This window comes from Meles meles, chromosome 10, assembly GCF_922984935.1.
Source record: "Meles meles chromosome 10, mMelMel3.1 paternal haplotype, whole genome shotgun sequence".
In the NCBI taxonomy this organism is placed as follows: Eukaryota; Metazoa; Chordata; class Mammalia; order Carnivora; family Mustelidae; genus Meles; species Meles meles.
In genome coordinates, this window is record NC_060075.1 from 12,378,371 (window position 1) to 12,402,184 (window position 23,814).

The 23,814-nt window shown below is 39.6% G+C and overlaps 1 protein-coding gene and 1 gene segment (V, D, J or C); one reads left to right on the plus strand and one right to left on the minus strand.

Annotated features, from left to right (window-relative positions):
- The window catches only part of LOC123951612, a 366,823-nt gene that overhangs the window by 271,617 nt on the left and 71,392 nt on the right, over positions 1-23,814 (minus strand).
- LOC123951622 (cationic trypsin-like) lies at positions 8,143-20,016 on the plus strand. Its single transcript, XM_046020411.1, has 5 exons — positions 8,143-8,194; positions 17,507-17,666; positions 18,445-18,698; positions 19,211-19,347; positions 19,867-20,016. Exons 1-5 carry the CDS (start codon positions 8,158-8,160, stop codon positions 20,014-20,016), a joined length of 738 nt encoding a protein of 245 aa, XP_045876367.1. The 5' UTR covers positions 8,143-8,157.

Consider the following 23,814-nt stretch of genomic DNA (forward strand, 5'->3'; position numbering starts at 1 on the left):
AGGGGGAGATGAACCGCAAAAGACTGTGGACTCTGAGAAACAAACTGAGGGTTGTAGAGGGGAGGGGTGAAGGGATGGGTGAGCTTGGTTGTGGATATTAAGGAGGGCACGTGTGGCATGGGGCACTGGGTGCTATACATAAACAAAGAATCTTGGAACACTATATCAAAAACTAATGATATATTGTATGGTGACTAAGATAACACAATAAAAAAAGAAAAAGAAAAGAAAAGTCAGTTAAGAAGTTCTGTCTCATTTAATGGATAAAAATACAGAAGTCTTTATTTAGTCTTGAGTACTCATTTATTCTGAGTTGTTCAGTCTAATTGTTGTCTATTTGTACCCTATCTTGACTATGAGATCTGCTTAATCATCCTCTTACCATATGATCCAATAATAGAGAGGAAGCATATCTCTACACACAAAGCTACATATGGATATTTATAGCAGCTTTATTTGTAATTATCAAAACTTGGAAGCAACCAAGATGTTATTCCATAGATGCATTGATAAATTAACTAACATATTAACTAACCTTAATATTAATATTAATAATGATAAATTAAATTAACATCCAGCCACATGATTCAGTGCTAAAAAGAAATGATCTATGAAGCAACAAAAAGATATGGAGGGAACTTAGTGCATGTGACTAAGAGACAGAGTAAACTGAAAAGGCTACATATTATATGATTCCAGTGATGGGACATTTTGGAAAAGACACAATCATGTCATCAATAAAAATACAGTAATTTCTAAGGGCCAGAAGTCAGGGAAGAGATGAACAGGCAGACCCAGAGGACTTTTAGGGCAGTGAAAATACTGGGTATGATACTCTAATGACACATGTCATTCATTATATATTTGTCCAGACCTATAGACTATACAATGAAAAGAAGAGTGAATGCTGTGGTAAACTATGGACTTTGAGGGGTAATAATGTGTCAGTGTAGTCTCATCCTTTGTAGCAAGTGGACCATTCTGGTGGGGATGTTGGAAATGGGACAGGGTATGCACTGGTGAGGCCATGGGGTATATGGGAAATCTCTGTACCCTCCTCTCAATATTGCTGATAGTCTTAAACTGCTTGCTCTTAAAAAACATAAAAATATTATTAACTATTTTTTTTGTTGAGTGAAAATTATAGAGAATGGGCAGAGCAAAAAGTAATGCAATGCAGGACATGCTCATAGTGGGCAACACTAAGTAGAGTTATAATTAGTGAGTTTTTATTATTGTTTCATACTTCTGTATTTTTCCCTATATTTTTCTCAATAAACATGTAATAGATTTTACAGAGCAGATATATTGTTTGTTTTTAGTGAAATTCCCAGGCTATTTACTTCACAAAACTTAGTCATAGCCCTTACCACCTTACAAGTCCCAACACCCACATTCATGTCTGAGAAGGAAGCCTGCTGAAAATGAGTGCAGTGAAGAGCAGACTGGGATTATGGACAGGCTCCACCCTCATCCTCCCACATCTGTTCAGAGTCTCACATTCATCGCCATGTGTCACAAGCCAAGCACAGTTACAATGAGAGGGCAGAGTAATTTATTTTGGGGGAGAGAGCTATATTAGACGGTGGACACCAGATGCCCTCATGGTGTTCAACAGCCTCAAATTGCTGATTTTAGGAGCAGCATGTCCCAGGATAGGGCTGAGCCAAAATGCACAATTCTGTGAACCAGAGACATACTGAAGGTTTATTCCTTCTTAGTATTCAGGATTCATTCCTTCTTGTTGCAGAGGAGAAAAATACAATCATCATCAACATCATCATGACCAGTACTTATTAAGCTTTTTCAATATTTCTACATAATTTCAAGTATTATTCAAGCCTCATAACTATCCAAGAAATAGGCATGAATATTCCTCCTTACATGAAGCTTAAGAGGTCAACAGTTTTTTTCAATGTATGACAGCCATGAGTCTTGATGCCAGGAATCAAATCCTAGAAGCTAGACCCCAGAGTCCATGCTCTTCACCACTATATAGGACTTCACAAAAATTTGTGCATTAGGGAAAAAAGACATTCCCAGAAGCCTGGAAAATATGGAGATCTAAAGTCACAGTCATTTCATTTAATAAGCATTACATAGCATCTCCTATTTCCCCTTAGAACTCACTGTTGTAAACACTTTATAATTAGAAAAACTGAACAGATCAATGAGGAGTAGAGATTGATTCAGTAATCAAAAACCTCCCAGTACAGAAAACCCCCAGGCTAGACACCCTCACTGGCAAATTCTAGTGAACCTTTAAAGAGAAATTAACATGCATCCTTCTCAGACTCTTCCAAAAAGTTGAAGAAGAGGGAACACTTCCAAATTCATTGTAAGAAGCCAACGTGAGTCTGATAGCAAAGCCAGAGAAGGAATAACAGTGCAAGAAAGCTGTAAACCAATATCCCTGATGGAACCCATTATTTGCTTCATCTCTCTGCAGGACAGCATGGGGTGGGGATAGTCAAGAAGCTACAAAGCAATGCTAACTTATAAACAAAAGTGTAGCACACTGGAGAGTAATAAATGTCAAAGACAAAAACTGAACAAGTAAGAAAAAATGATTTTATTCAGGCTATTGTAGTAAAAGCACCCCAGATCCAAAGATCAGAGTGTCTCAGCAGGACGGTTTTGCCTAAAGACTTCTATAGGAAGAAATAAAGAAGTTACAGGTGGAGAGAGTTGTAATTGAGAAAAACAACTGTTTTACAGTCAGAGGACTTCTCAGTTAGCTGAACAAAAAAAAAAGTTTTCTCTGTGTTTAGCCAGTTTCAGGGGAAAAGGGAATTCTAATCTTAACTAATCATTCATGAGACAAAGAACAGGGAGTTGGGAGGGTCAGTTCTGGCCACCTCAGCAGGTGCAAGTAGAAGGTGCGGTGTTTAGTTTTGCCACAGGTAAACAAGGGAGTCATCCTGAGTTTTATAGGCGTCATAAGAAAGAGTGGCAAAGTCTCTAGTAACTCCCGTGTAGAAGGGTAGTTCTTTGTGGTAAGCCATTTCCCTGAACACAAAATTCTAAGGATTTTTAGTAGTCACTGTTCTGGGAGCACCGGGTTCAGATCACGTTTAACATGTCAGAGGAAATCCAGAAATTCAGTCTGAGTCCTGACTTTGCCAATAAGTTCTATGAGGACCACAGCTTCCTCATCATGAAAATGGGAGGTAAGGGATGATTTATTAAATTTATTTCATATCTCAATGTTTGGTGAGTCTCTAAATATGGCAGAGGGACTCTTTAGAAGGAGAGAGATGGCAACCGAGGGCAGAGGGGCACAGTCACAAAGGTAGGGGGGACAAAAAAGAAAGGCCATGTCACAGAAAGGGGAGGAAAAATGTCAGGAGATATGTCAGAATTTCTGAGATATTTGGGATCAGAAAAGGGTGACTCCTTGCCTTATGTTCCACTCATTCAGTAGTTAATAATAACCTACATTGACCTAACATTTGATGCACTTTCCCATGGCTATGGCCTTAGAAGCCACTTTGCCCATCTTTTTCTCTTGGATCAATTGTTCTTAGTGGGGGGTTATTTTGACCCCAATGGACCATTTAGCAATGTCTGGAGACATTTCATTTTCACAAGACTAGTGGTACTTGTAACTAAGTCCAGAGACACTCACAAATATCCTATAGAGTGCAGGGCAGTTCCCCACAACACAGAATTACCTGGTCCCAAATGGCAATCCTGCCTTCTAGTTAGTCATCTTTTTATCAGCAACATTTCAAGTGTAAAAGAAACAAACTGCTTCAGGAGGGAGGATTTGTTAAAGTGGACATAAAATCCTGGTAGGCATAACATCCTGGTAGGGCGTTCAGATGTATAGGAGGAGAATTTGGTTATATGTAGCTAGAGGTTAGTACTTCCTGAGATTCACTTATTCCAAAAGTTTCTACGTTGCCTCATTAATTTTGAGAACTCCTGTTCCAGGAACACCTTTCCTGGATTTTTTTTTAAAAAAATTTATCTTCTCCCCAGCCAATTATATAAACGATTTAGTAACAAAATCAAAGAAACACATTGATAGTAATACAGTAAGAGTAGGGGACTTTACATCCCCCCTCACTGAAATAGATCGATATCTAAGCAAGAGATCAACAAGAAAATAAGTACATTAAATGACACACTAGACCAGATGGACATCACAGATATATTCAGAACATTCCATCCCAAAGCAACAGAATACACAGTCTTCTCTAGTGCACATGGAACATTCTCCAGAACAGATCACATCCTGGGTCACAAATCAGGTCTCAGCTGGTACCAAAAGATAGGGATCATTCCCTGCATATCTTCAGGCCACAATGCTTTGAAACTAGAACTCAACCACAAGAGAAAAGTTAGAAAGAACTCAAATACATGAAGGCTAAAGAGCATCCTATTAAAGGAGGAATAGGTCAACTAGAAAATTAAAGAATAATTTTTAAAAATTCAAGGAAACAAATGAAAATGAAAACACACTGTGCAAAATATTTGGGATGCAGCAAAGGTGATCTTAAGGGGTAAGTATATAGCAATACAAGCCTTTCTCAAGAAATAAGAAAGGTCTCAAATACATAACCTAACCTTACACCTAAAGGAGCTGGAGAAAGAACAGCTCTTCTCCTCCTAAACCCAGCAGGAGAAGAGAAATAATAAAGATCAGAGAAAAAAGCAATGAAACAGAAACCAAAAGAACAGTAGAACAGGGGCACCTGGATGGTTCAGTGGTTTAAAGCCTCTGCCTTTGGCTCAGGTCATGATCCCAGGGTCCTGGGATCGAGCCCAACATCGGGCTCTCTGCCCAGCAGAGAGCCTGCTTCCTTTCCTCTCTCTCTGTCTGCCTCTCTGCCTACTTGTGATCTCTGTGTCAAATAAATAAATTAAATCTTAAAAAAAAGAACAGTAGAACAAATCAACAAAACTGAGAGCTGGTTCTTTGAAAGAATTAATAAGATTGATAAACACCTGGTCAAACTTATCAAAAAGAAAAGAGAAAAGACATAAATTAATAAAATTATGAATGAAAGAGGAGAGATCACAACCAACACCAAAGAAATGCAAACAATTATAGGAACATATTATGAGCAACTCTACACCAGCAAATTAGACAATCTGGAAGAAATGGATGCATTCCTAAGGATATATAAACTACCAAAACCAGACCAGGAAGAAATAGAAAACCTGAGCAGACCCATAACCAGTAAGGAGATTGAAGCAGTCATCAATTTCTCCCAAAAATAAGAGCCCAGGGCCAGATAGCTTCCCAGGGGAATTCTACCAATGTTTAAAAGAGAATTAATATCTATTCTCCTGAAACTTCCAAAAAAATAGAAATGGAAGGAAAACTTATAAACTCATTTTATGAGGCCAGCATTACCTTGATCCCAAAACCAGACAAAGACCCCATCAAAAAGGAGAATTACAGACCAATATTGCTGATGAACATGGATACAAAAATGTTCACCAAAATACTAGCCAATATGATACTATACAATATATTAGCCAATGGGATACAATAATAGCCAAAATCCTTTTAATGTACTCAATATGGATGAAAGACCTAAGTGTGAAAGAGGAATCCATCAAATCCTTGAGGAGAACACAGGCAGCAACCTCTTTGACCTCAGACATATTAACTTCTTCCTAGAAACATCACCAAAGGCAAGGGAAGCAAGGGCAAAAATGAGCTAACTGGGACTTCATCAAGATAAAAAGCTTTTGTAGACAAAGGAAACAGTTGACAAAACCAAAAGACAACTGACAGAATGGGGGAAGATATTTGCAAATGATGTACCAGATAAAGTGCTACTATTCAAAACCTATAAAGAACTTATCAAACTCAACAACCAAAGAATAAAGAGCCCAATCAAAAAATGGGCAGAGGACATGAACAGACATTTCTGTGAAGAAGACATCCAGATGGCCAACAAACACATGAAAACATGCTCAACATCACTCAGCATCAGGGTAATACAAACCAAAACCACAGTGGGATACCACCTCACACTAGTCAGGATGGCTCAAATCAACAAGTCAGGAAATGACAGAGGATGCAGAGAAAGGGGAACCCTCCTACATTGCTGGTGTAAATGCAAGCTGGTACAGCCACCCTGGAAAAGAGTATGGAAGGTCCTCAAAAAGTTGAAAAGAGAACTGCCCTATGACCCAGCAATTGCACATCTGGGTATTTACCCTAAAGATACAAATGAGTGATCTGAAGGGGCTCATGCACCCCAACATTCATAGTAGCAATGTCCACAATAGCCAAACTATGGAAAGAGCCTTAGATGTCCATGAACAGATGAATGGATAAAGAAGATCTGATATATATATATGTATATACATATATATATATATGTATGAAGATGTGATATATATATGATGGAATATTATGCAGCCATCAAAAGATGAAATCTTGCCATTTGCAATGACATGGATGGAACTAGAGGGTATTATGCTAAGTGAAATAAGTTGATCAAAGAAAGGCAATTATCATATGATCTCAGTGATATGAGGAATTTGAGAAACAAGACAGAGGATCATAGAGGAAGGGAGGAAAAAATGAAACAAGCAAAACCAGAGAGGGAGACAAACCATAAGAGACTCTTAATCTCAGGCAACAAACTGAGGGTTACTGGAGGGGAGGGGGGTAGGAGGGATGGGATGGCTGGGGTAGACATTGGGAAGGGTATGTGCTACAGTGAGTGATGTGAATGGTGTAAGACTGATGAATCACAGACTTGTACCCCTGAAACAAATAATATATTATATGTTAATAAAATTTTAAAAATTTTAACTGCTCCCTAGAGTCATCCTTTAATTTGGTAGGATTCAGATTGTTCTCCTTAATTATGTTTATCACATCACAGTAGAGGCCATGGCCTCAGAAATGAAGTTGCTTGAGTTTGAACCTCGTGTTGACCACTGAAGAGTATAAAACTTTGAGCAGAATGTGTAGTTCCTCTAAGTTTCACCCTCCCCATCTATAAAATGGAAAAACTGTAAAAACACTTATAAATCAGTTTTTGGTTTGTAAGGATTGAATGAATTGATGTCTATAAATCCCATCCACAGTGCCTGACACATAGGAAGCCCCCCATAAATTTCAATTCTATTATCATTGGCCAAGATTTTTGCATTATCATGCTGTCCAGAATGTGGTGAACTTGTTGGAGAAGTGCTGTACAGCAGTTAAGCAGAGACTCTGAAGCCAGTTTTCCTGGGTTATAATCCTGACTCTATTATATACTTGCTATGTGGTTTTGGTCAAGTTCCTGCCATTTTGTGTGCCTTAGTTTTCCCATATGTAAAGTGGAATAGTAATAGGTACCTTCTAGGGTTGTAATGAGAATTACTAAATAAACATATGCAATGTTTTTATATATGTAAAATATATAGTAAATTCTAGTAAATGTGATTCATTCACTCTTCCATCTAGACCAATCATAGCTTCAACTCAGTACATTTTTCTTTTCTCAATGAAACAAGTTGTCCTTATTAATAATGAAAAGTTAACATGGTTATTCAAGGCCAGAGATATCACAGAAAAATTATATAATTGTGAAAGAGCCAATGTTAATTAAACACCAAGGGGGTAGTGTTCAAGATAGTCCTCAGGATAAAAGTTCACAGCTGAGATAACCAAGTACCTAAGACTTTCCTGGGATTCAGGATACCCATAACCCCATTCCATGACCTTGATCCAAATTACTTTTCTTTTTTTTTTTTTATTTGACAGAGAGAGAGGTCACAAGTAGGCAGAGAGAGTGAGAGGGAAGCAGGCTCCCTGATGAGCAGAGAGCCTGATGCGGGACTCGATCCCAGGATCCTGAGATCATGACCTGAGCCGAAGGCAGTGGCTTAAACCACTGACCACCCAGGCGCCCCAAATTACTTTTCTATTATGGGGAACACATCACACCAGATGGTTTTATTACTTCCATTCCCATAACCTTCTGGAAAAGTAGACAAAAGATCATGTTTACATCTGATGCTGAATTATCTTTAATTTGGCACAGAAATGAATTCTAAATTTGGATTTGTGAACTTCCATCTAAATCACTTTTCTGGCACCCATAGCAATGGGTGTCGATGTCAAACCTGGAGGTATAAATAGCTATGGATGACAGACATTCATCACCCTCCCCAGTCCAGATCCAGGGAGCAACAATGAAGACCATCTTCCTTGCCCTGCTGGGAGCCACTGGCAAGTCTATAATGATAAATGATTCAGTGTGTGTCCCTGACGTATTTGTTTGCAGTTTGTACTATGAAAGACAACAATGAATATGGAATAGAAACTCTGTACTCAAGAAGCTTAAAATATTGAAATGACAGTGTATATAGTAGTCCCTTCTTTTCTGTGGCGGCTACATCCACGCCCAGTAGACGCCTGAAGCCACAGATAGTAATGAATCCTATTATACTATGATTTTTCTGCATATATACATACCCATGATAAAGTTATTTTATAAATTAAGAACAGTAAGGGAGTAACAACAAAGCGACTAAAGGCATTGAACAATTATAACAATACAGTGTAATAAAAGTTATGTGACTATACTCTTCTGTTTGTCTCTCTCAAAATATCTTATTGTACTGTACTCACCTTTCTTGTGATGATGTGAGATGATAAAATGCCTGTGTGATAAGATGAAGTGGGGTGAATGACATAGGCATTATGATTTAGTGTTAGGTTAGTAATGACCTTTGGAAGAATCATCAGAAAATGGATCATTTGCTTCCTAACTCTGGTTAACCAAGGGTAACCAAAACCACCATAAAGTCAGGGACTATAGTTCTACAGATGTCTACACATAATTCAGTCTGCCTTGTGGTGGAAAGATGATAGTAAGCAAGAGTACTTAGCAGAGAAAGTATAAAGAGGCAGAAATTGCTCTGAATTTCAAGGTAAATCTATGGAGAAAGAGAGAAGAGGAAAGGATAGTTAATATGAAGGAGACGTTGTTTTGACCTTTCTGGGATTCATCCCTGGGTTGCAAGGCTGGTTCAACATTCGGAGATCAATCAATGTGATAGAACAAATCAATAAGAGAAGAGAGAAGAACCACATGGTCCTCTCAATTGATGCAGAAAAAGCATTTGACAAAATCCAGCATCCGTTCCTGATTAAAACACTTCAAAGTATAGGGATAGAGGGAACATTCCTGAACTTCATAAAATCTACCTATGAAAGACCCACAGCAAATATCATCCTCAATGGGAAAAATCTTGCAGCCTTCCCATTGAGATCAGGAACACGACAAGGATGCCGCTCTCACCACTCTTGTTCAACATAGTATTAGAAGTCCTAGCAACGGCAATCAGATAACAAAGAGAAATAAAAGGTATCTAAATTGGCAATGAAGAAGTCAAACTCTCTCTCTCTTCGCAGATGACATGATTCTTTATATGGAAAACCCCAAAGACTCCACCCCCAAACTACTAGAACTCATACAGCAATTCAGTAACGTGGCAGGATACAAAGTCAATGTACAGAAATCAGTGGCTTTCTTATACATTAACAATGAAAATACAGAAAGATAAATTAGAGAATCGATTCCATTTACTATAGCACCAAGAACCATAAGATACCTGGGAATAAACCTAACCAAAGAGGTCAAGGATCTGTACTTGAGGAACTACAGAACACTCATGAAAGAAATTGAAGAAGACACAAAAAGATGGAAGACCATCCATGCTATTGGATCGGAAGAATAAACATTGTTAAAATGTCTATACTGCCTAGAGCAATCTATACTTTTAATGCCATCCTGATCAAAATTCCACCAGTATTTTTCAAAGAGCTGGAGCAAATAATCCTAAAATTTGTATGGAGCCAGAAGAGACCCCGAATTGCTAAGGAAATGTTGAAAAACAAAAACAAAACTGGCGGCATCACGTTACCTGATTTCAAGCTTTACTACAAAGTTGTGATCACCAAGACAGCGTGGTACTGGCATAAAAACAGGCACATAGGGGGGAGTCAAGATGGCGGGGAAGTAGGAGGAGGCACCATTTCAACCTGTACCCTAAAGTGAGCTGATTACCTACCAAAGAACTCTGACCACCCATGAAATCAGCCTGAGATCAGAATTATACACGTCTGGATCTCTACAGGAGCAGAAGACGCCAGTGGCAGGTAAAGCAGACTGGGAACGTCCGACTGATATCGGAAGATAAACAAAAGGGGGAGGGAGCCACCAGAGGTGACCAATCTGAAAGTAACACCCCAACACCAGAGTGCTCTGCGTCTGGGGACCAGCATTAACTTGGAGTCTGGTTGAAAGCACTCAAAAAACAAACAGCAAAGGATCGTGGGGGGTAATAGTGGGAACCTGGGCAGTTAGGGTCAGGGACCTAAGTCCCCGGACCCAGGACAGCCTCCCCTGGCGCGGAGCCAGAGAGAGTGCGGTGGAGAAATCAGGTCTCCGTCCCTGAGCCGCCAGTGCACCTGAATGCCAGCGCGCCCTAGAATGAGTGGGGTCTGGCTCCCGTGAGGGGCTGGGAGCCTGGCGAGACGGCAATCCTGAAACGCGCGCGTCCCACACCCTCCCTTGGAATAGGTGCTCATAGGCACTAGCCTGGAGCTCTGGCAGCCGGAAAAACCAGACATTCCCAGCCCGGGACAGCGGGAAAATCTCAGTGTGTGATCTCTGCTCGGAACCTCTCTGAAGGTCTGGAGCTGCCTAGACAGCCACCGCTGCCCTGGTTTTGGGTACAACGAGGAGCTCCTGCATCCCCAGGGACAGTGACTCAGAACCGACTCTGCCAGAAGCTTTTGCAAAACAGTCTGAGGCTTCTCTCTGAGAGGGAGGTTGGGGTGCTGTTTGCTCTCCTCTAAACCTCCAAAAACCATCAAAAGCTGTCAAGGCGAGAGAAAGCAGATGAAAGAACATAAAAACCCCCAGAGAACAAAAGGCTGAAAAAAACAGTTTCCTGAAAAAAAAAAAAAAAAAAAGAGCTCACCCCCTTGAGGGAAGCGGGAGGACCTAACTCAGGGAACATCATTGTCTGAAAACCCACGTGGCAGTCCCCTCCCCCAGAAAACCAACCAGGAAGGAAGAAAAAAAAAAAGACTACAAGAGAACAATCACCACTACTTCATAAATACAACTTTTATTTTTAACTTTTTACCAATATTCTGGTTCTTTTTTTTTTATACATACAGATAATTTTTTTAACCTATTTACCATCACACTGAGATGTCCAGTACATCAAATTCTTTAATAACCTTCTAACCTGAACTTTTTGATACATACACCCGTGTTTTTCTTTTGTTTTTCTATTTTTTAAATTCTTTTTTAATTTTAACTTAGTTTAGTCTAGTTTATTCTTTTTTAATTTTTATTTTCTACTATACATATAGAGTTAAACTTCAAGGTAATTCCCTTTCCCCAATCAATGCTACCCCTATAGGCAAACCAGTTTCTAATCCCCCTGTAACTTAGGAAAGTTGAGTCCCTTAACAAAAACATCAAGATACCTTCAGGAAGAATCAAAATAACCTTCCTCACCCACACTGAGAATCTATAACCATTCTCCCAATTTTTCCTTCTGTCAGTGTTTCTGTGAATTTGTGTTTGTCCTGATAATATATAAACCTTATACTTGGGGTTCTTTCTGATGAGGTTCTTCCCTTTTTTTTTTTTTTTTGCTTATATATACATATTTTTTTCTCTTGTCATATACTTTTATCACTCTTTTTGTCTGTCTGTTTTTGTTTGTATACTCCACAAATCTTATCTTGTGGCCCATTTGGGCTGAGCCTTCTCTTTTATCTTCCCTTTTTTTCCTATCTCTCTCTCTCTTTTTTTTTCCTTTTTTCTTTCCCCCTTTTTTTTTCTTTCTTCTTCTCTATTTCTTTTTCTTTTCATTTTTCTCTCATTTGGGTGGGGAATCCTGATTGCACAGAAGCGTTCCAGGGTGCACATTGACTGCACCATAATCGATAAGTCCAGCTGCATCTGTTTAGTCATCTCTTACCAAAATGACAAGGAGGAGGAATACCCAACAGAAGAAAAATACAGAGGATGGGCCTTCTGCAACAGAGCTAATGGCTATCGACATAGACAATATGTCAGAAAAGGAATTCAGACTAACAATTATCCAGGCAATAGCTAGGTTGGAGAAAGCCATGGATGACCAAACAGAATTGATTAGGGCAGAACTGAAAGCCACCAGGGATGATGTTCACAATGTTAGGGCAGAACTGAAAGCCACCAGGGATGATGTTCAAAATGCTCTCAATGAGTTCCAATCCAATCTAAATTCTCTAAAAGCTAGGGTAACTGAGACAGAAGATAGAATTAGTGATCTGGAGGACAAACAGATAGAGAGAAAGGATCAGGAGGAAGCCTGGAACAAACAGCTCAGAAGCCACGAAAACAGAATCAGGGAAATAAACGATGCCATGAAACGTTCCAACGTCAGAATTATTGGAATCCCTGAAGGGGAAGAAAAAGAAAGAAGTCTAGAAGATATAGTGGAAGAAGTTGTCTATGAAAATTTTCCCAATCTCACGAATGGAAATAACATTCATGTACTAGAGGCAGAAAGATTTCCTCCCAAGATTTTAGATTCTCCAAAGTCCTCACGGCACCTTATCGTTAGAATGGGGAATTTTGTTTCAAGAGAGACCCTCTTAAAAGCAGCTAGGACAAAGAAGCTTCTTACATACAGAGGAAAGCCCATTAGAATAACGTCAGACCTTTCCCCAGAGACCTGGAAAGCCAGGAAGGGCTGGCAAAATATATTCAGAGTACTAAATGAGAAGAACATGCAACCAAGAATACTCTATCCAGCAAGACTGACATTTAAAATGGATGGAGAGATAGTTTCCAAGACCGGCAAGGCTTAAAAGACTATGCAACCACCAAGCCGACACTGCAGGAAATATTAAGGGGGGTCCTATAAGAGAGAAAAAATCCTAAAAATATCATTGAACAGAAATATAGAAACAATCTATAGACAGAAAGACTTCAAAGGCAACACGATGTCAATAAAAACCTATCTCTCAATAATCACTCTCAATGTGAATGGCCTAAATGCGCCCAAAAAACGACACAGGGTTGCAGATTGGATAAAACGACAGGACCCATCCATATGTTGTCTACAAGAGACCCATTTTGAACCTAAGGATACACCCAGACTGAAAGTGAAGGGATGGAGAAGCGTCTTTCATGCCAATGGGCCTCAAAAGAAGGCTGGAGTAGCGATTCTCATATCAGATAAATTAGATTTTAAACTAAAGACTGTAGTCAGAGATACAGAAGGACACTACATAATTCTTAAAGGGACTATCCGCCAAGACGATCTAACAATTGTGAATATCTATGCCCCCAATATGGGAGCACCCAATTACATAAGAAAACTATTAATCAAGATAAAGAGTCATATTGATACGAATACAATAATAGTAGGAGATCTTAATACGCCTCTCTCAGAAATAGACAGATCATCGAAGCAGAAAATTAATAAAGAAATAAGAGCATTGAATGAAACATTGGACCAGATGGACCTCATCGATGTATACAGAACATTCCACCCTAAAACAACAGAATATTCATTCTTCTCAAGTGCACATGGAACCTTCTCCAGAATAGACCACATACTGGGTCACAAAGCAGGACTCAACCGATACCAAAAGACTGACATTATTCCCTGCATATTCTCCGATCACAATGCTTTGAAACTGGAGCTCAATCACAAGGAAAAGTTCAGAAGGAACTCAAACACCTGGAAGCTAAAGACCACCTTGCTTAAGAATGCTTGGATCAACCAGGAGATCAAAGACGAACTTAAACAATTCGTGGAAACCAATGAGAATGAAGACACCTCGGTCCAAAACCTATGGGATACAGCAAAGGCGGTTCTAAGGGGGAAATACATAGCCATCCAAGCCTCCCTCAAAAACATTGAAAAATCCAGAATACACCAGCTGTCTCTACACCTTAAAGAACTGGAGAATCAACAACAAATCAAACCAACTCCACATGCAAGAAGGGAAATAATCAAGATTAGAGCAGAGATCAATGAGGTAGAAACAAGAGATACAGTAGAACGTATCAATGAAACTAGAAGCTGGTTTTTTGAAAGAATCAATAAGATCGATAAACCATTGGCCACACTAATCCAAAAGAAAAGAGAGAAAGCCCAAATTAATAAAATGATGAATGAAAAGGGAGAGATCACAACTAACACCAAGGAAATAGAAACAATCATCAGAAATTATTACCAACAGTTATATGCCAATAAGCTAAGCAACCTAGATGAAATGGATGCATTCCTGGAAAGCTACAAACTCCCAAAATTGAACCAGGAAGAAATTGACAACCTGAATAGACTGATATCTAGTAATGAGATTGAAGCAGTGATCAAAAACCTCCCAAAAAACAAGAGCCCAGGACCTGACGGATTCCCTGGGGAATTCTACCGAACTTTCAAAGAAGAAATAACACCAATTCTCCTGAAGCTGTTCCAAAAAATTGAAGCAGAAGGAAAACTTCCAGACTCTTTTTATGAAGCCAGCATTACCCTGATCCCCAAACCAGGCAAAGACCCTACCAAAAAGGAGAATTTCAGACCAATATCACTGATGAATATGGATGCAAAGATTCTCAACAAGATCCTAGCAAACAGGATCCAGCAGCACATTAAAAAGATTATCCACCATGACTAGGTGGGATTCATCCCTGGGTTGCATGGTTGGTTCAACATTCGCAAATCAATCAGTGTGATAGAACACATCAATAAGAGAATAGAGAAGAACCACATGGTCCTCTCAATTGATGCAGAAAAAGCATTTGACAAAATCCAGCATCCGTTCCTGATGAAAACGCTTCAAAGTATAGGGATAGAGGGAACATTCCTGAACTTCATAAAATCTATCTATGAAAGACCCACAGCAAATATCATCTTCAATGGGAAAAAGCTTGCAGCCTTCCCGTTGAGATCAGGAACACGACAAGGATGCCCACTCTCACCACTCTTGTTCAACATAGTATTAGAAGTTCTAGCAACGGCAATCAGACAACAAAGAGAAATAAAAGGTATCCAAATTGGCAAGGAAGAAGTCAAACTCTCTCTCTTCGCAGATGACATGATTCTTTATATGGAAAACCCCAAAGACTCCACCCCCAAACTACTAGAACTCATACAGCAATTCAGTAACGTGGCAGGATACAAAGTCAATGTACAGAAATCAGTGGCTTTCTTATACATTAACAATGAAAATACAGAAAGAGAAATTAGAGAATCGATTCCATTTACTACAGCACCAAGAACCATAAGATACCTGGGCATAAACCTAACCAAAGAAGTAAAGGACCTGTACTCGAGGAACTACAGAACACTCATGAAAGAAATTGAAGAAGACACAAAAAAATGGAAGACTGTTCCATGCTCTTGGATTGGAAGAATAAACATTGTTAAAATGTCTATACTGCCTAGAGCAATCTATACTTTTAATGCCATTCCAATCAAAATTCCACCGATATTTTTCAAAGAGCTGGAGCAAATAATCCTAAAATTTGTATGGAGCCAGAAGAGACCCCGAATTGCTAAGGAAATGTTGAAAAACAAAAACAAAACTGGCGGCATCACGTTACCCGATTTCAAGCTTTACTACAAAGCTGTGATCACCAAGACAGCGTGGTACTGGCATAAAAACAGACACATAGACCAGTGGAACAGAGTGGAGAGCCCAGATATGGACCCTCAACTCTATGGTCAAATAATCTTCGACAAAACAGGAAAAAATATTCAATGGAAAAAAGAGAGTCTCTTCAATAAATGGTGCTGGGAAAACTGGACAGCGATATGTAGAAGAATGAAACTCGACCATTCTCTTACACCGTACACAAAGATAAACTCGAAATGGATAAAAGACCTCAACGTGAGACAGGAATCCATCAGAATCCTAGAGGAGAACATAGGCAGTAACCTCTTCGATATCAGCCACAGCAACTTCTTTCAAGATATGTCTCCAAAGGCAAAGGAGACCTTTCTAAGCATTTGGAGTTAATCCCTGGGAGATAAAATTGGGACTAGTGACTAGTCTTGGGCTCATTGAAAAGGCTATGAAGGTCAAAGCCTGAGTCTCCTCTACATCAACAGACATCTTCACAAGGATCTTGACAGGTGAAGGTACTTCATTTCTCATAAATAAAATCTAGGGGTTGGGTTTTACAACATCCTTGCTAATGAAATCTCTCTGGTGAAAAATAACATATCATTTAATCATCAAAAGAAAGAAAAATGTCTATTTCTATTTTTTATACTACTAAATTTTATAGAAATCTTATGATTAAATTTTCCTGAATTGGATGCATATAAATTCAGTACATCGGTCTATAGATCTGGAACTGTCCTTCCCAAAATTATTTTAAAATACTTGAACAATAGGGTATGTATAATACAATCATCGATTTTGGGAGCCACAGAAATCTTAATAAGTCAGTGGGCAGACTTTAGAATGTTGAATAAATTTTAAAATGTTGGAAAGAAAATGGAGATAAGGGGAAATGTTGGAAAGGAAACCATATAATATTCTGTTAAATTATGTCATGAAAATTTGAGGCAAGAACCAAAAGAGGAACTGGGGAATAAGAGTACAGAACTCCCAATTCTTTCTAGGCTGGAACATTCTTAAAATTCTAAAATTCTAAAAGCTTCCAACTACCAACTACCATAAATAAACATAAGTGTGGTTACTGCAAAACTTTATTGAACATTATTTGCAGGTCTGCTAAGCCAAGTTTTATATAAAATGTATTCTTTATACCCTTAGAGAGTATTGTTCAGGACTTTTATAACATAGAGTCTCTAATGGAGGGGTATATATGTGGACATGTATTTAAAAACATGCATTAAAAAACAATATATGGCCTTTTGCAACAATGTGGATGGAACTAGAGGGGATTATGCTGAGTGAAATAGTCAATCAGAGAAAGATAATTCTCATATAATCTTCCTAATATGAAGAATTTGAGAGGCAATAAGGGGGGTTTGGGGAGAGTAGGGAAGGAAAAAATGAAACAAGATGGGATTGGGAGGGAGACAAACCATAAGAGACTCTTAATCTCACAAAATAAACTGAGGGTTGCTGAGGGGAGGGGAATAGAGAGAGGATGGTTGGGTTATGGACATTGGGGAGGGTATGTGCTATGGTGAGTGCTGTGAAGTGTGTAAACCTGGCGATTGACAGACCTATACCCCTAGGTATAAAAATACATTATATGTTAATAAAAAATAAAAAAACAATATATTTATCAAATTTAAAAGCATAAATTTAAAAATTAGGTATTTATAATAGTATAAGTACAGTATGTGTTAAAAGTATTGAATAATAAGATTTGGAAAAATTATGTTATCACCATTTCCTGATTATGTGTGACAGACAATGTGTGACAAGAAGACATCATCACCTCTTTTCTGGTTCATCTGCAAAAATTTTGTGGTTGGTAGAAATTCCAAAATGGATCTGTTTAACTGATTGTTTGCAATGTTTCCTGGTCAGCTGCTTTCCCCATTGATGATGATGACAAGATCGTTGAGGGCTACACCTGTCAGAGGAACTCTGTTCCCTACCAGGTGTCTCTGAACTCGGGCTATCACTTCTGTGGTGGCTCCCTCATCAATATCCAGTGGGTGGTGTCCGCAGCTCACTGCTACAAGTTGTAAGTAACCAATCCTCACCTCCCTGTTCTCTCAGAACAACTCATGCCCCAGCAATGCCAAAGAACATCAGGGCAAACTACACAGTTATGCTTGAGGGTCAGGCGTTCAGTTTTAGGAGGCTAATCATTCCCCCCAGGTACTGAATGATACATGGAGGGAATTTACATGGAAAGGTAAACTTAGAGTTCCCTGATGTCCTTCCAAATGATGGTACTGAAGACATGGGGTGGGGGCAACTAGTGAGTAATGAAGAATTCTCAGAACTAGCTCAAGATCATGAATTAATAAATACTCTTAATCATTATAGCTCAACCAGGGGGATAAAAAAGCATATAGAAGAAATAATCCACATGAAGACTCCAATACAATATTGAAAATAAACATAGTTCATTCTGCCTCCTTAAATTTCTGTCATGTTACTGATTCCTGCCACATCTCCCCAGAATAATACATAATCTGAACCAGAGGAGAAGTGGCAGGTGATGAGCAGTTGTCACCAATCCCTGCTTCACCTAACACCGTTTTATTGGCATCACTAGTCATGGGAACTAACTTTCTGACAACACAATGGGCTATGAGTCTATGCTGGTCGGGACACCCACCTAAAAGTTGCTGTCACCTGCACCATGTCTGATAGGGCTATCTTGAGTGCACAATTTTCTGTGTGTGGAAATGCTTGCAGGGGCTGGTGCTTATGCTGATGCTCATGACTGGGGTGAACTGGGAAAAGGGAAAAGCTCAACTTGGTCCTTAAAGGCTTTGCATCCTTTGATCCAGCCGAATCCAGGTGCGTCTGGGAGAACACAACATCGCAGTCTCTGAGGGTGGTGAGCAATTCATCAATTCAGCCAAGATCATCCGCCACCCCAGATACAACCAAAACACTATGGATAACGACATCATGCTGATTAAACTGAGCTCTCCCGCCACCATCAACTCTCGAGTGTCTGCTATCTCTTTGCCAAAATCCTGTGCAGCTGCTGGTACCCAGTGCCTCATCTCTGGCTGGGGGAACACCCAGAGCATTGGGGGTAAGTGTCACCTGGAACAAAAGCACCAAGTCTGGAAATCCTAGAAGTGAAGGACATGTAGAGGTTCAGTTAGTCTAAATTGTCACTCAAGGCAAGTTTTCCAGAGGATCATTTGTAGATATATGGAATCTTAGGAAGATGCTTTTGCTGGAAAACACAACAAAAATGAGCCATGATAAAGATGGCAGATATCTAATTGAAGTGTGATTAGTGATTTGCAAAGAAGTAGAAACTGAGGAGATAAGCAGAACAGAGGGATTTCGTACAGCCTAAAGCAGAGACCTGATTGAGAAAGAGTCTCTAGACTTGAGATCTGTAGTCACTGATGCTAATGTCAGAGAGAACAACTTGTTGATTAAAACTGTTTGGAAGTCATTCCAGATAACAACTGTTCTTCTAAAATAGAAGATACTGGCAATCTGAGGAGTAGGGAAGGGGAAAGGAGATAGGGAAAGAAATCTCCAGGAATCCTATAGGTAATACTCTTCCATTTTTACTATCCTGCCACACAGAAAATTATCCTGATGTCCTGCAGTGTCTTCAAGCTCCCATCCTCTCTGACAGCAGTTGCCGCAATGCCTACCCTGGTCAGATCAGCAGCAACATGATCTGTCTGGGTTACCTGCAGGGTGGAAAGGATTCTTGTCAGGTTAGTTTCTTTTTCTACATGCACTTCCACAATAATTCCCTTTTGCAAAACACAGGCTGAAAAGCTATCTCTGTGATGGATTATAAGGGACCATGGATAGATTTGTGATCAGTAATAAATTTTCTTTTTGATATATTAAGAGCTAGGGATAAGGGTAAAAAAATACACAGAAGATGGTGTGGAAACAGGACATCCAGGTGCCCTATTCAGGAGTGATTGTAGAAGAAAGCTTTCTGAAAAAAAAATAGGGTTACTTCAGTAACATTGCACTCATAAGTCCTTCCTCTTTTTGGCCCTGTGTGCCGGCAACTAAGTAAAGAGCAGGAACTAGAAGGAGGGAGGAGATAGGAGAGGTATGCCATCAGAGATTGAGAATTGGATTTCCAGGGGAAGGGAAGGTGCTTCCTAGAGAATCAGAAACCTGGGAAAACAGACCCAGGGTAATGGAGAAACAATGCTGAATCTTGTTCCCATATTAGCATAGTTGGGAGTTCTTACCGTCTCTTCCCTCTTGCACAGGGTGACTCTGGTGGCCCTGTGGTCTGCAACAGAGAGCTCCAGGGCATTGTCTCCTGGGGTATTGGCTGTGCTCAAAAAGGCAAACCTGGTGTCTACACCAAGGTCTGCAACTATGTGAGCTGGATTCAGCAAACCATTGCTGCCAACTAAGCATGTAAGGATGTGTATTGCTCTCTTGGTCATTCTCTTGGTCAATTTCAACTTCCAGCCATGCCTGAAAACAGAATCTAAATAAAAATTTTGCTCCACATCATATATGTCCATGAACTGTTCTTACTTTATATTTATGAACTTTCTCTTCAAACTGGCTGCTGTGTAAGTAGGTGGGCATAGAATTGAACAATTATATGAGGAATGTATTGGAAGGGATATATTGTGATTCATTCCACCTGCTCTAAATGAATTTATTAATCACCTACTGTCTGTTAGGCTTTGTGTGGTCCCCTAAGCCTAGAGGCCATTGTTACTGTCACATTTTGAACAGAGGATGACACCAAGGTGCAGAAAGTGGAATTCAACTGCCCAAAGTCCTTTGGCAAGCTCATAGTCAGGCAGAGACCAGGCTCTAGCTATCCTGATTACCGATGCATTGCCATTGCCGTGACACCACGGTCACCTTCTGTGCTCTAATCTATCTGAAATTCTGTGAGGCTAGATGAGGGAAACCACCAGGTGGAGAAATTTTACAAATCACCAATTTCCTGAATTCTTCAAGGTTTTAGTGACCTATGTGTTCCAGTTCTCTAAGATCTTTCTTGTTTTCCCAGTGGGGTTTTATTGCTCTAGCAGCCATGACATCAGCAAGCAATCTGTGCCCCTCTTCCACCACCAGTCCCCCGGATCTCAGGCCAAATAATGTAGTATTTTGAACTCTAAGAAAAAGGAAGTGCAAATGCATGTATGTTTGCAGGAAATTGATCTAATACACCAAGTTCATAGAAGATTGGGCTGCAGAGATGGCTTGGGGTACAAGTCCTAACATAGGATTCCTGTGTATATGCGGTCTGGATCCAGGAAAAAGATATCATGGGATCTGAGCATGGAAACACTGGAGCAGGTAAAGGAGGTTTGAAAGAGAGAAATATTCCCAAACCTCCTTAATAAGGTGAAGAAGGGATATTATCTTAGTCAGTTTAGACGGGTATAAAAAAATGTCATAGATGAGGTGACTTAAACCATAAATTAATTTCTCATGGTTCTGGCGGCTGGGAAGTCCAAGATCAAGGTGCCATTAAAATAGTGGGGGCCTACTTCTGGCATGTAGACAGTGGCCTTTTCACTGGGTCCTCACAGGGCAGAGAGAGGGCTCTAGTCTCTCCTTAGAAGGATACTAATCCCATCCCAGGGGCTCCACCTTTATGACCTTATCTAAACCTTGCAAAGGCCCTGCCCTGTAATATCATCCCACTGTGGATTAGGGTTTGAGCACATACATTTGGTGGGGGGACACAGTCATGCAGTCCATACTGGGTATCTTGGAAGTGGGAAGTATGGGAAGGTACACAACCCACTACCAAATCTCTATTCCTCTGTAACTCTGGATGGCACGTTCATAGGGAGCAGTCCTGAGCCCTTAATATTGCCTTGTCAGTGGCACTAGGATGGAGCCCAAATTCCTTTTCCTTGCATTCAAGGCTCTTAACTATTTGATCATAACTAAGATTTCCTGTCTTATTTCCATTTCAATGCTTTCTATAAGTCCACTCCATCGCCACCATCAATATACGTGTACCAACCTCAGCCCAAGTAGAGGGCAGATTCAGAGACCCTGGCAGGCTAAGTGAGATATATAAAAGGTGAGAGATTAGGGTCGGCCCAAATATACAAATCCTATTTCTTAATACCATTCTATAGTTCCTTTTCAGCTTCTCTTGTCACTTTCTGTCTCTTGTCTTTTTAAAATCTAATGCTTTGTAATTTGTATATTTATATTAAAATGCAAAATCTGTATGCTCTTTTACCCAGCAATTTCAATTCTCAAACTCTATCCTATTAAAACATGCATATAAAAACAAAACAAACATATATGGGAGTGTAGCATTTAGAAGTCATTTGTTTGCAAGGAATAGAATATCCAACTCATTAGGTCTTGCATTTATGGAAACTTAGAAGTGGGGAAGCTTAGAAATTCAGGGATGTTGTGACTCAGCAATGCAAAAATGTCAAGGATCCAATTTACTCCTGGCTCTGCCCTGTGCATTACTCTCATTTCTGTCACTTTATCCTAGGGATAAAGCCTTATGATCAAAAAGCCCTCAGAGCCCTACTCTCCTTTGTCTGTATCCAGGAAAAGAGATAAACAAAGTTGCTCCCAACATTTTTGGAAAGCTTTTTTCCTAGATGCCCCTGGCAGTCATCATACTGTGTGTCTTTAACTAAATTTAGTCATTTGCACAACCCTGAGTCAATAATCAAATGGGATTATGCTGATTAATTTACAATGAAGTGATATGGCATGGCATAAGAGCAAAGGGTAGACTTTACATTCTGTAAGAAACTTGGCTTACATGGTATATGTTGGGTTAACTGATTAATTATAAGGCTAGTCACCAAGAGATGGAGGAGTGGATGTAAAGGAAGAGGACACAGTCTCCACTAGAGTAATCTAGGGTGCTTATCAGTATATTGTCTATGAAATAATGAAAACCCAGGAACATCTCAAATATTCATTTAATAGAATATTGATTAAATAATTGACATGTCCCTCAGTGGAGACAATTTATTCAAGCACTTACTCAAAATATTTATTGAACAACTACAATATACCAATCCTGTTTTATGAACTTAAGGTACAGCAGAAGAAAACAGTCAAAACCCTGCCTTCATGGTATATGTATTCTCACTCAATAAATAGAAAACAAATGAATAGAATGTAATGCTGATCTATGCAAATGCTAAAGGGAAAGCAATTTGATAAAGGGGTATCTGACTGGAATGCATAGACCTGCCAAGAAGTATAGTGGACATTTGAAATATGAGGGTTGGGGAACCTACACCTTGCAGAGTAAAAAATCCTTCTGTAACTTATGACTCCCCCAAAACTTAACTACTAATAGCCTACTGTTGGCCAGAAGCCTTACTGATAACATAAACAGATGATTAACATGTTTCATATATGTCCTACATACTATATTCTTACAATAAAGTAGAAAAAAATGCTATTAAGAAAATCATAAGGAAGAGAAAATTCACTTGCAGTTCTGTACTGTAAGAAGTCACAAATTAGCGGACCCATGCAGTTCAAACTCCATATTGTTTAAGGGTCAACTATGTAATCAGAAATACATAAGAAGACATATGAAAACCAGGACCCCCAGGTGGCTCAGCTGGTTAAGTAGCTGACCTGATTTTGGCTCAGGTCATGATCTCAGTGTCCTGGGATGGAGCCCTACATCTGGCTTAGTGGAGAATCTGTTTGAGGATTCTCGCTCCCTCTAATCCCCCCTATCATTTCTCTTTCACTCTAAAATAAAGAAATAAATCATTTTTTTTCTTTAAAAAAAAGACCTACAGGGGAGGAACCAGATGGCAGAGGAGTAGGAGACCTAAATATCATCAGGTCCCAGGAGTTCAGCTAGATAGTTATCAAACCATTCTGAACACCTGCAAACTCAACAGGAGGTCAAAGAAAAGAATAGCAGCAATTCTATGAACAGAAAAGCGACCAATTTCTGGAAGGTAGAATGTGCAGAGAAGTGAACCTGGGGTGATTTATGGGAAGATAGACCATGGGTGTTGGGAGCCTCGATCAGCCAGCTCATGGAAAATGATAAAGCAGCAGAGCATGAAATCAGAACTTTTAGAAGCCTGCTCCACTGAGTGACATTGCTCCAGTGGCTAAGCAGGGGGTGGAACCCTTGCTGAGACAGTATAGTCCCGAAACCCTTGGGGTCACAGAAAGACCGGGGGTGCCTGTGTGTGGCAGAGTTCCTAAGTATCAGAATGGGG

Coding starts and splice junctions, on each gene's coding strand:
- LOC123951622 (XM_046020411.1), top strand. CDS start 8,158: ATGAAGACCATCTTCCTTGCCCTGCTGGGAGCCACTG. Junction 17,667..18,444: donor GCAGCTCACTGCTACAAGTT/GTAAGTAACCAA, acceptor CCTTTGATCCAG/CCGAATCCAGGTGCGTCTGG. Junction 19,348..19,866: donor GTGGAAAGGATTCTTGTCAG/GTTAGTTTCTTT, acceptor CCTCTTGCACAG/GGTGACTCTGGTGGCCCTGT.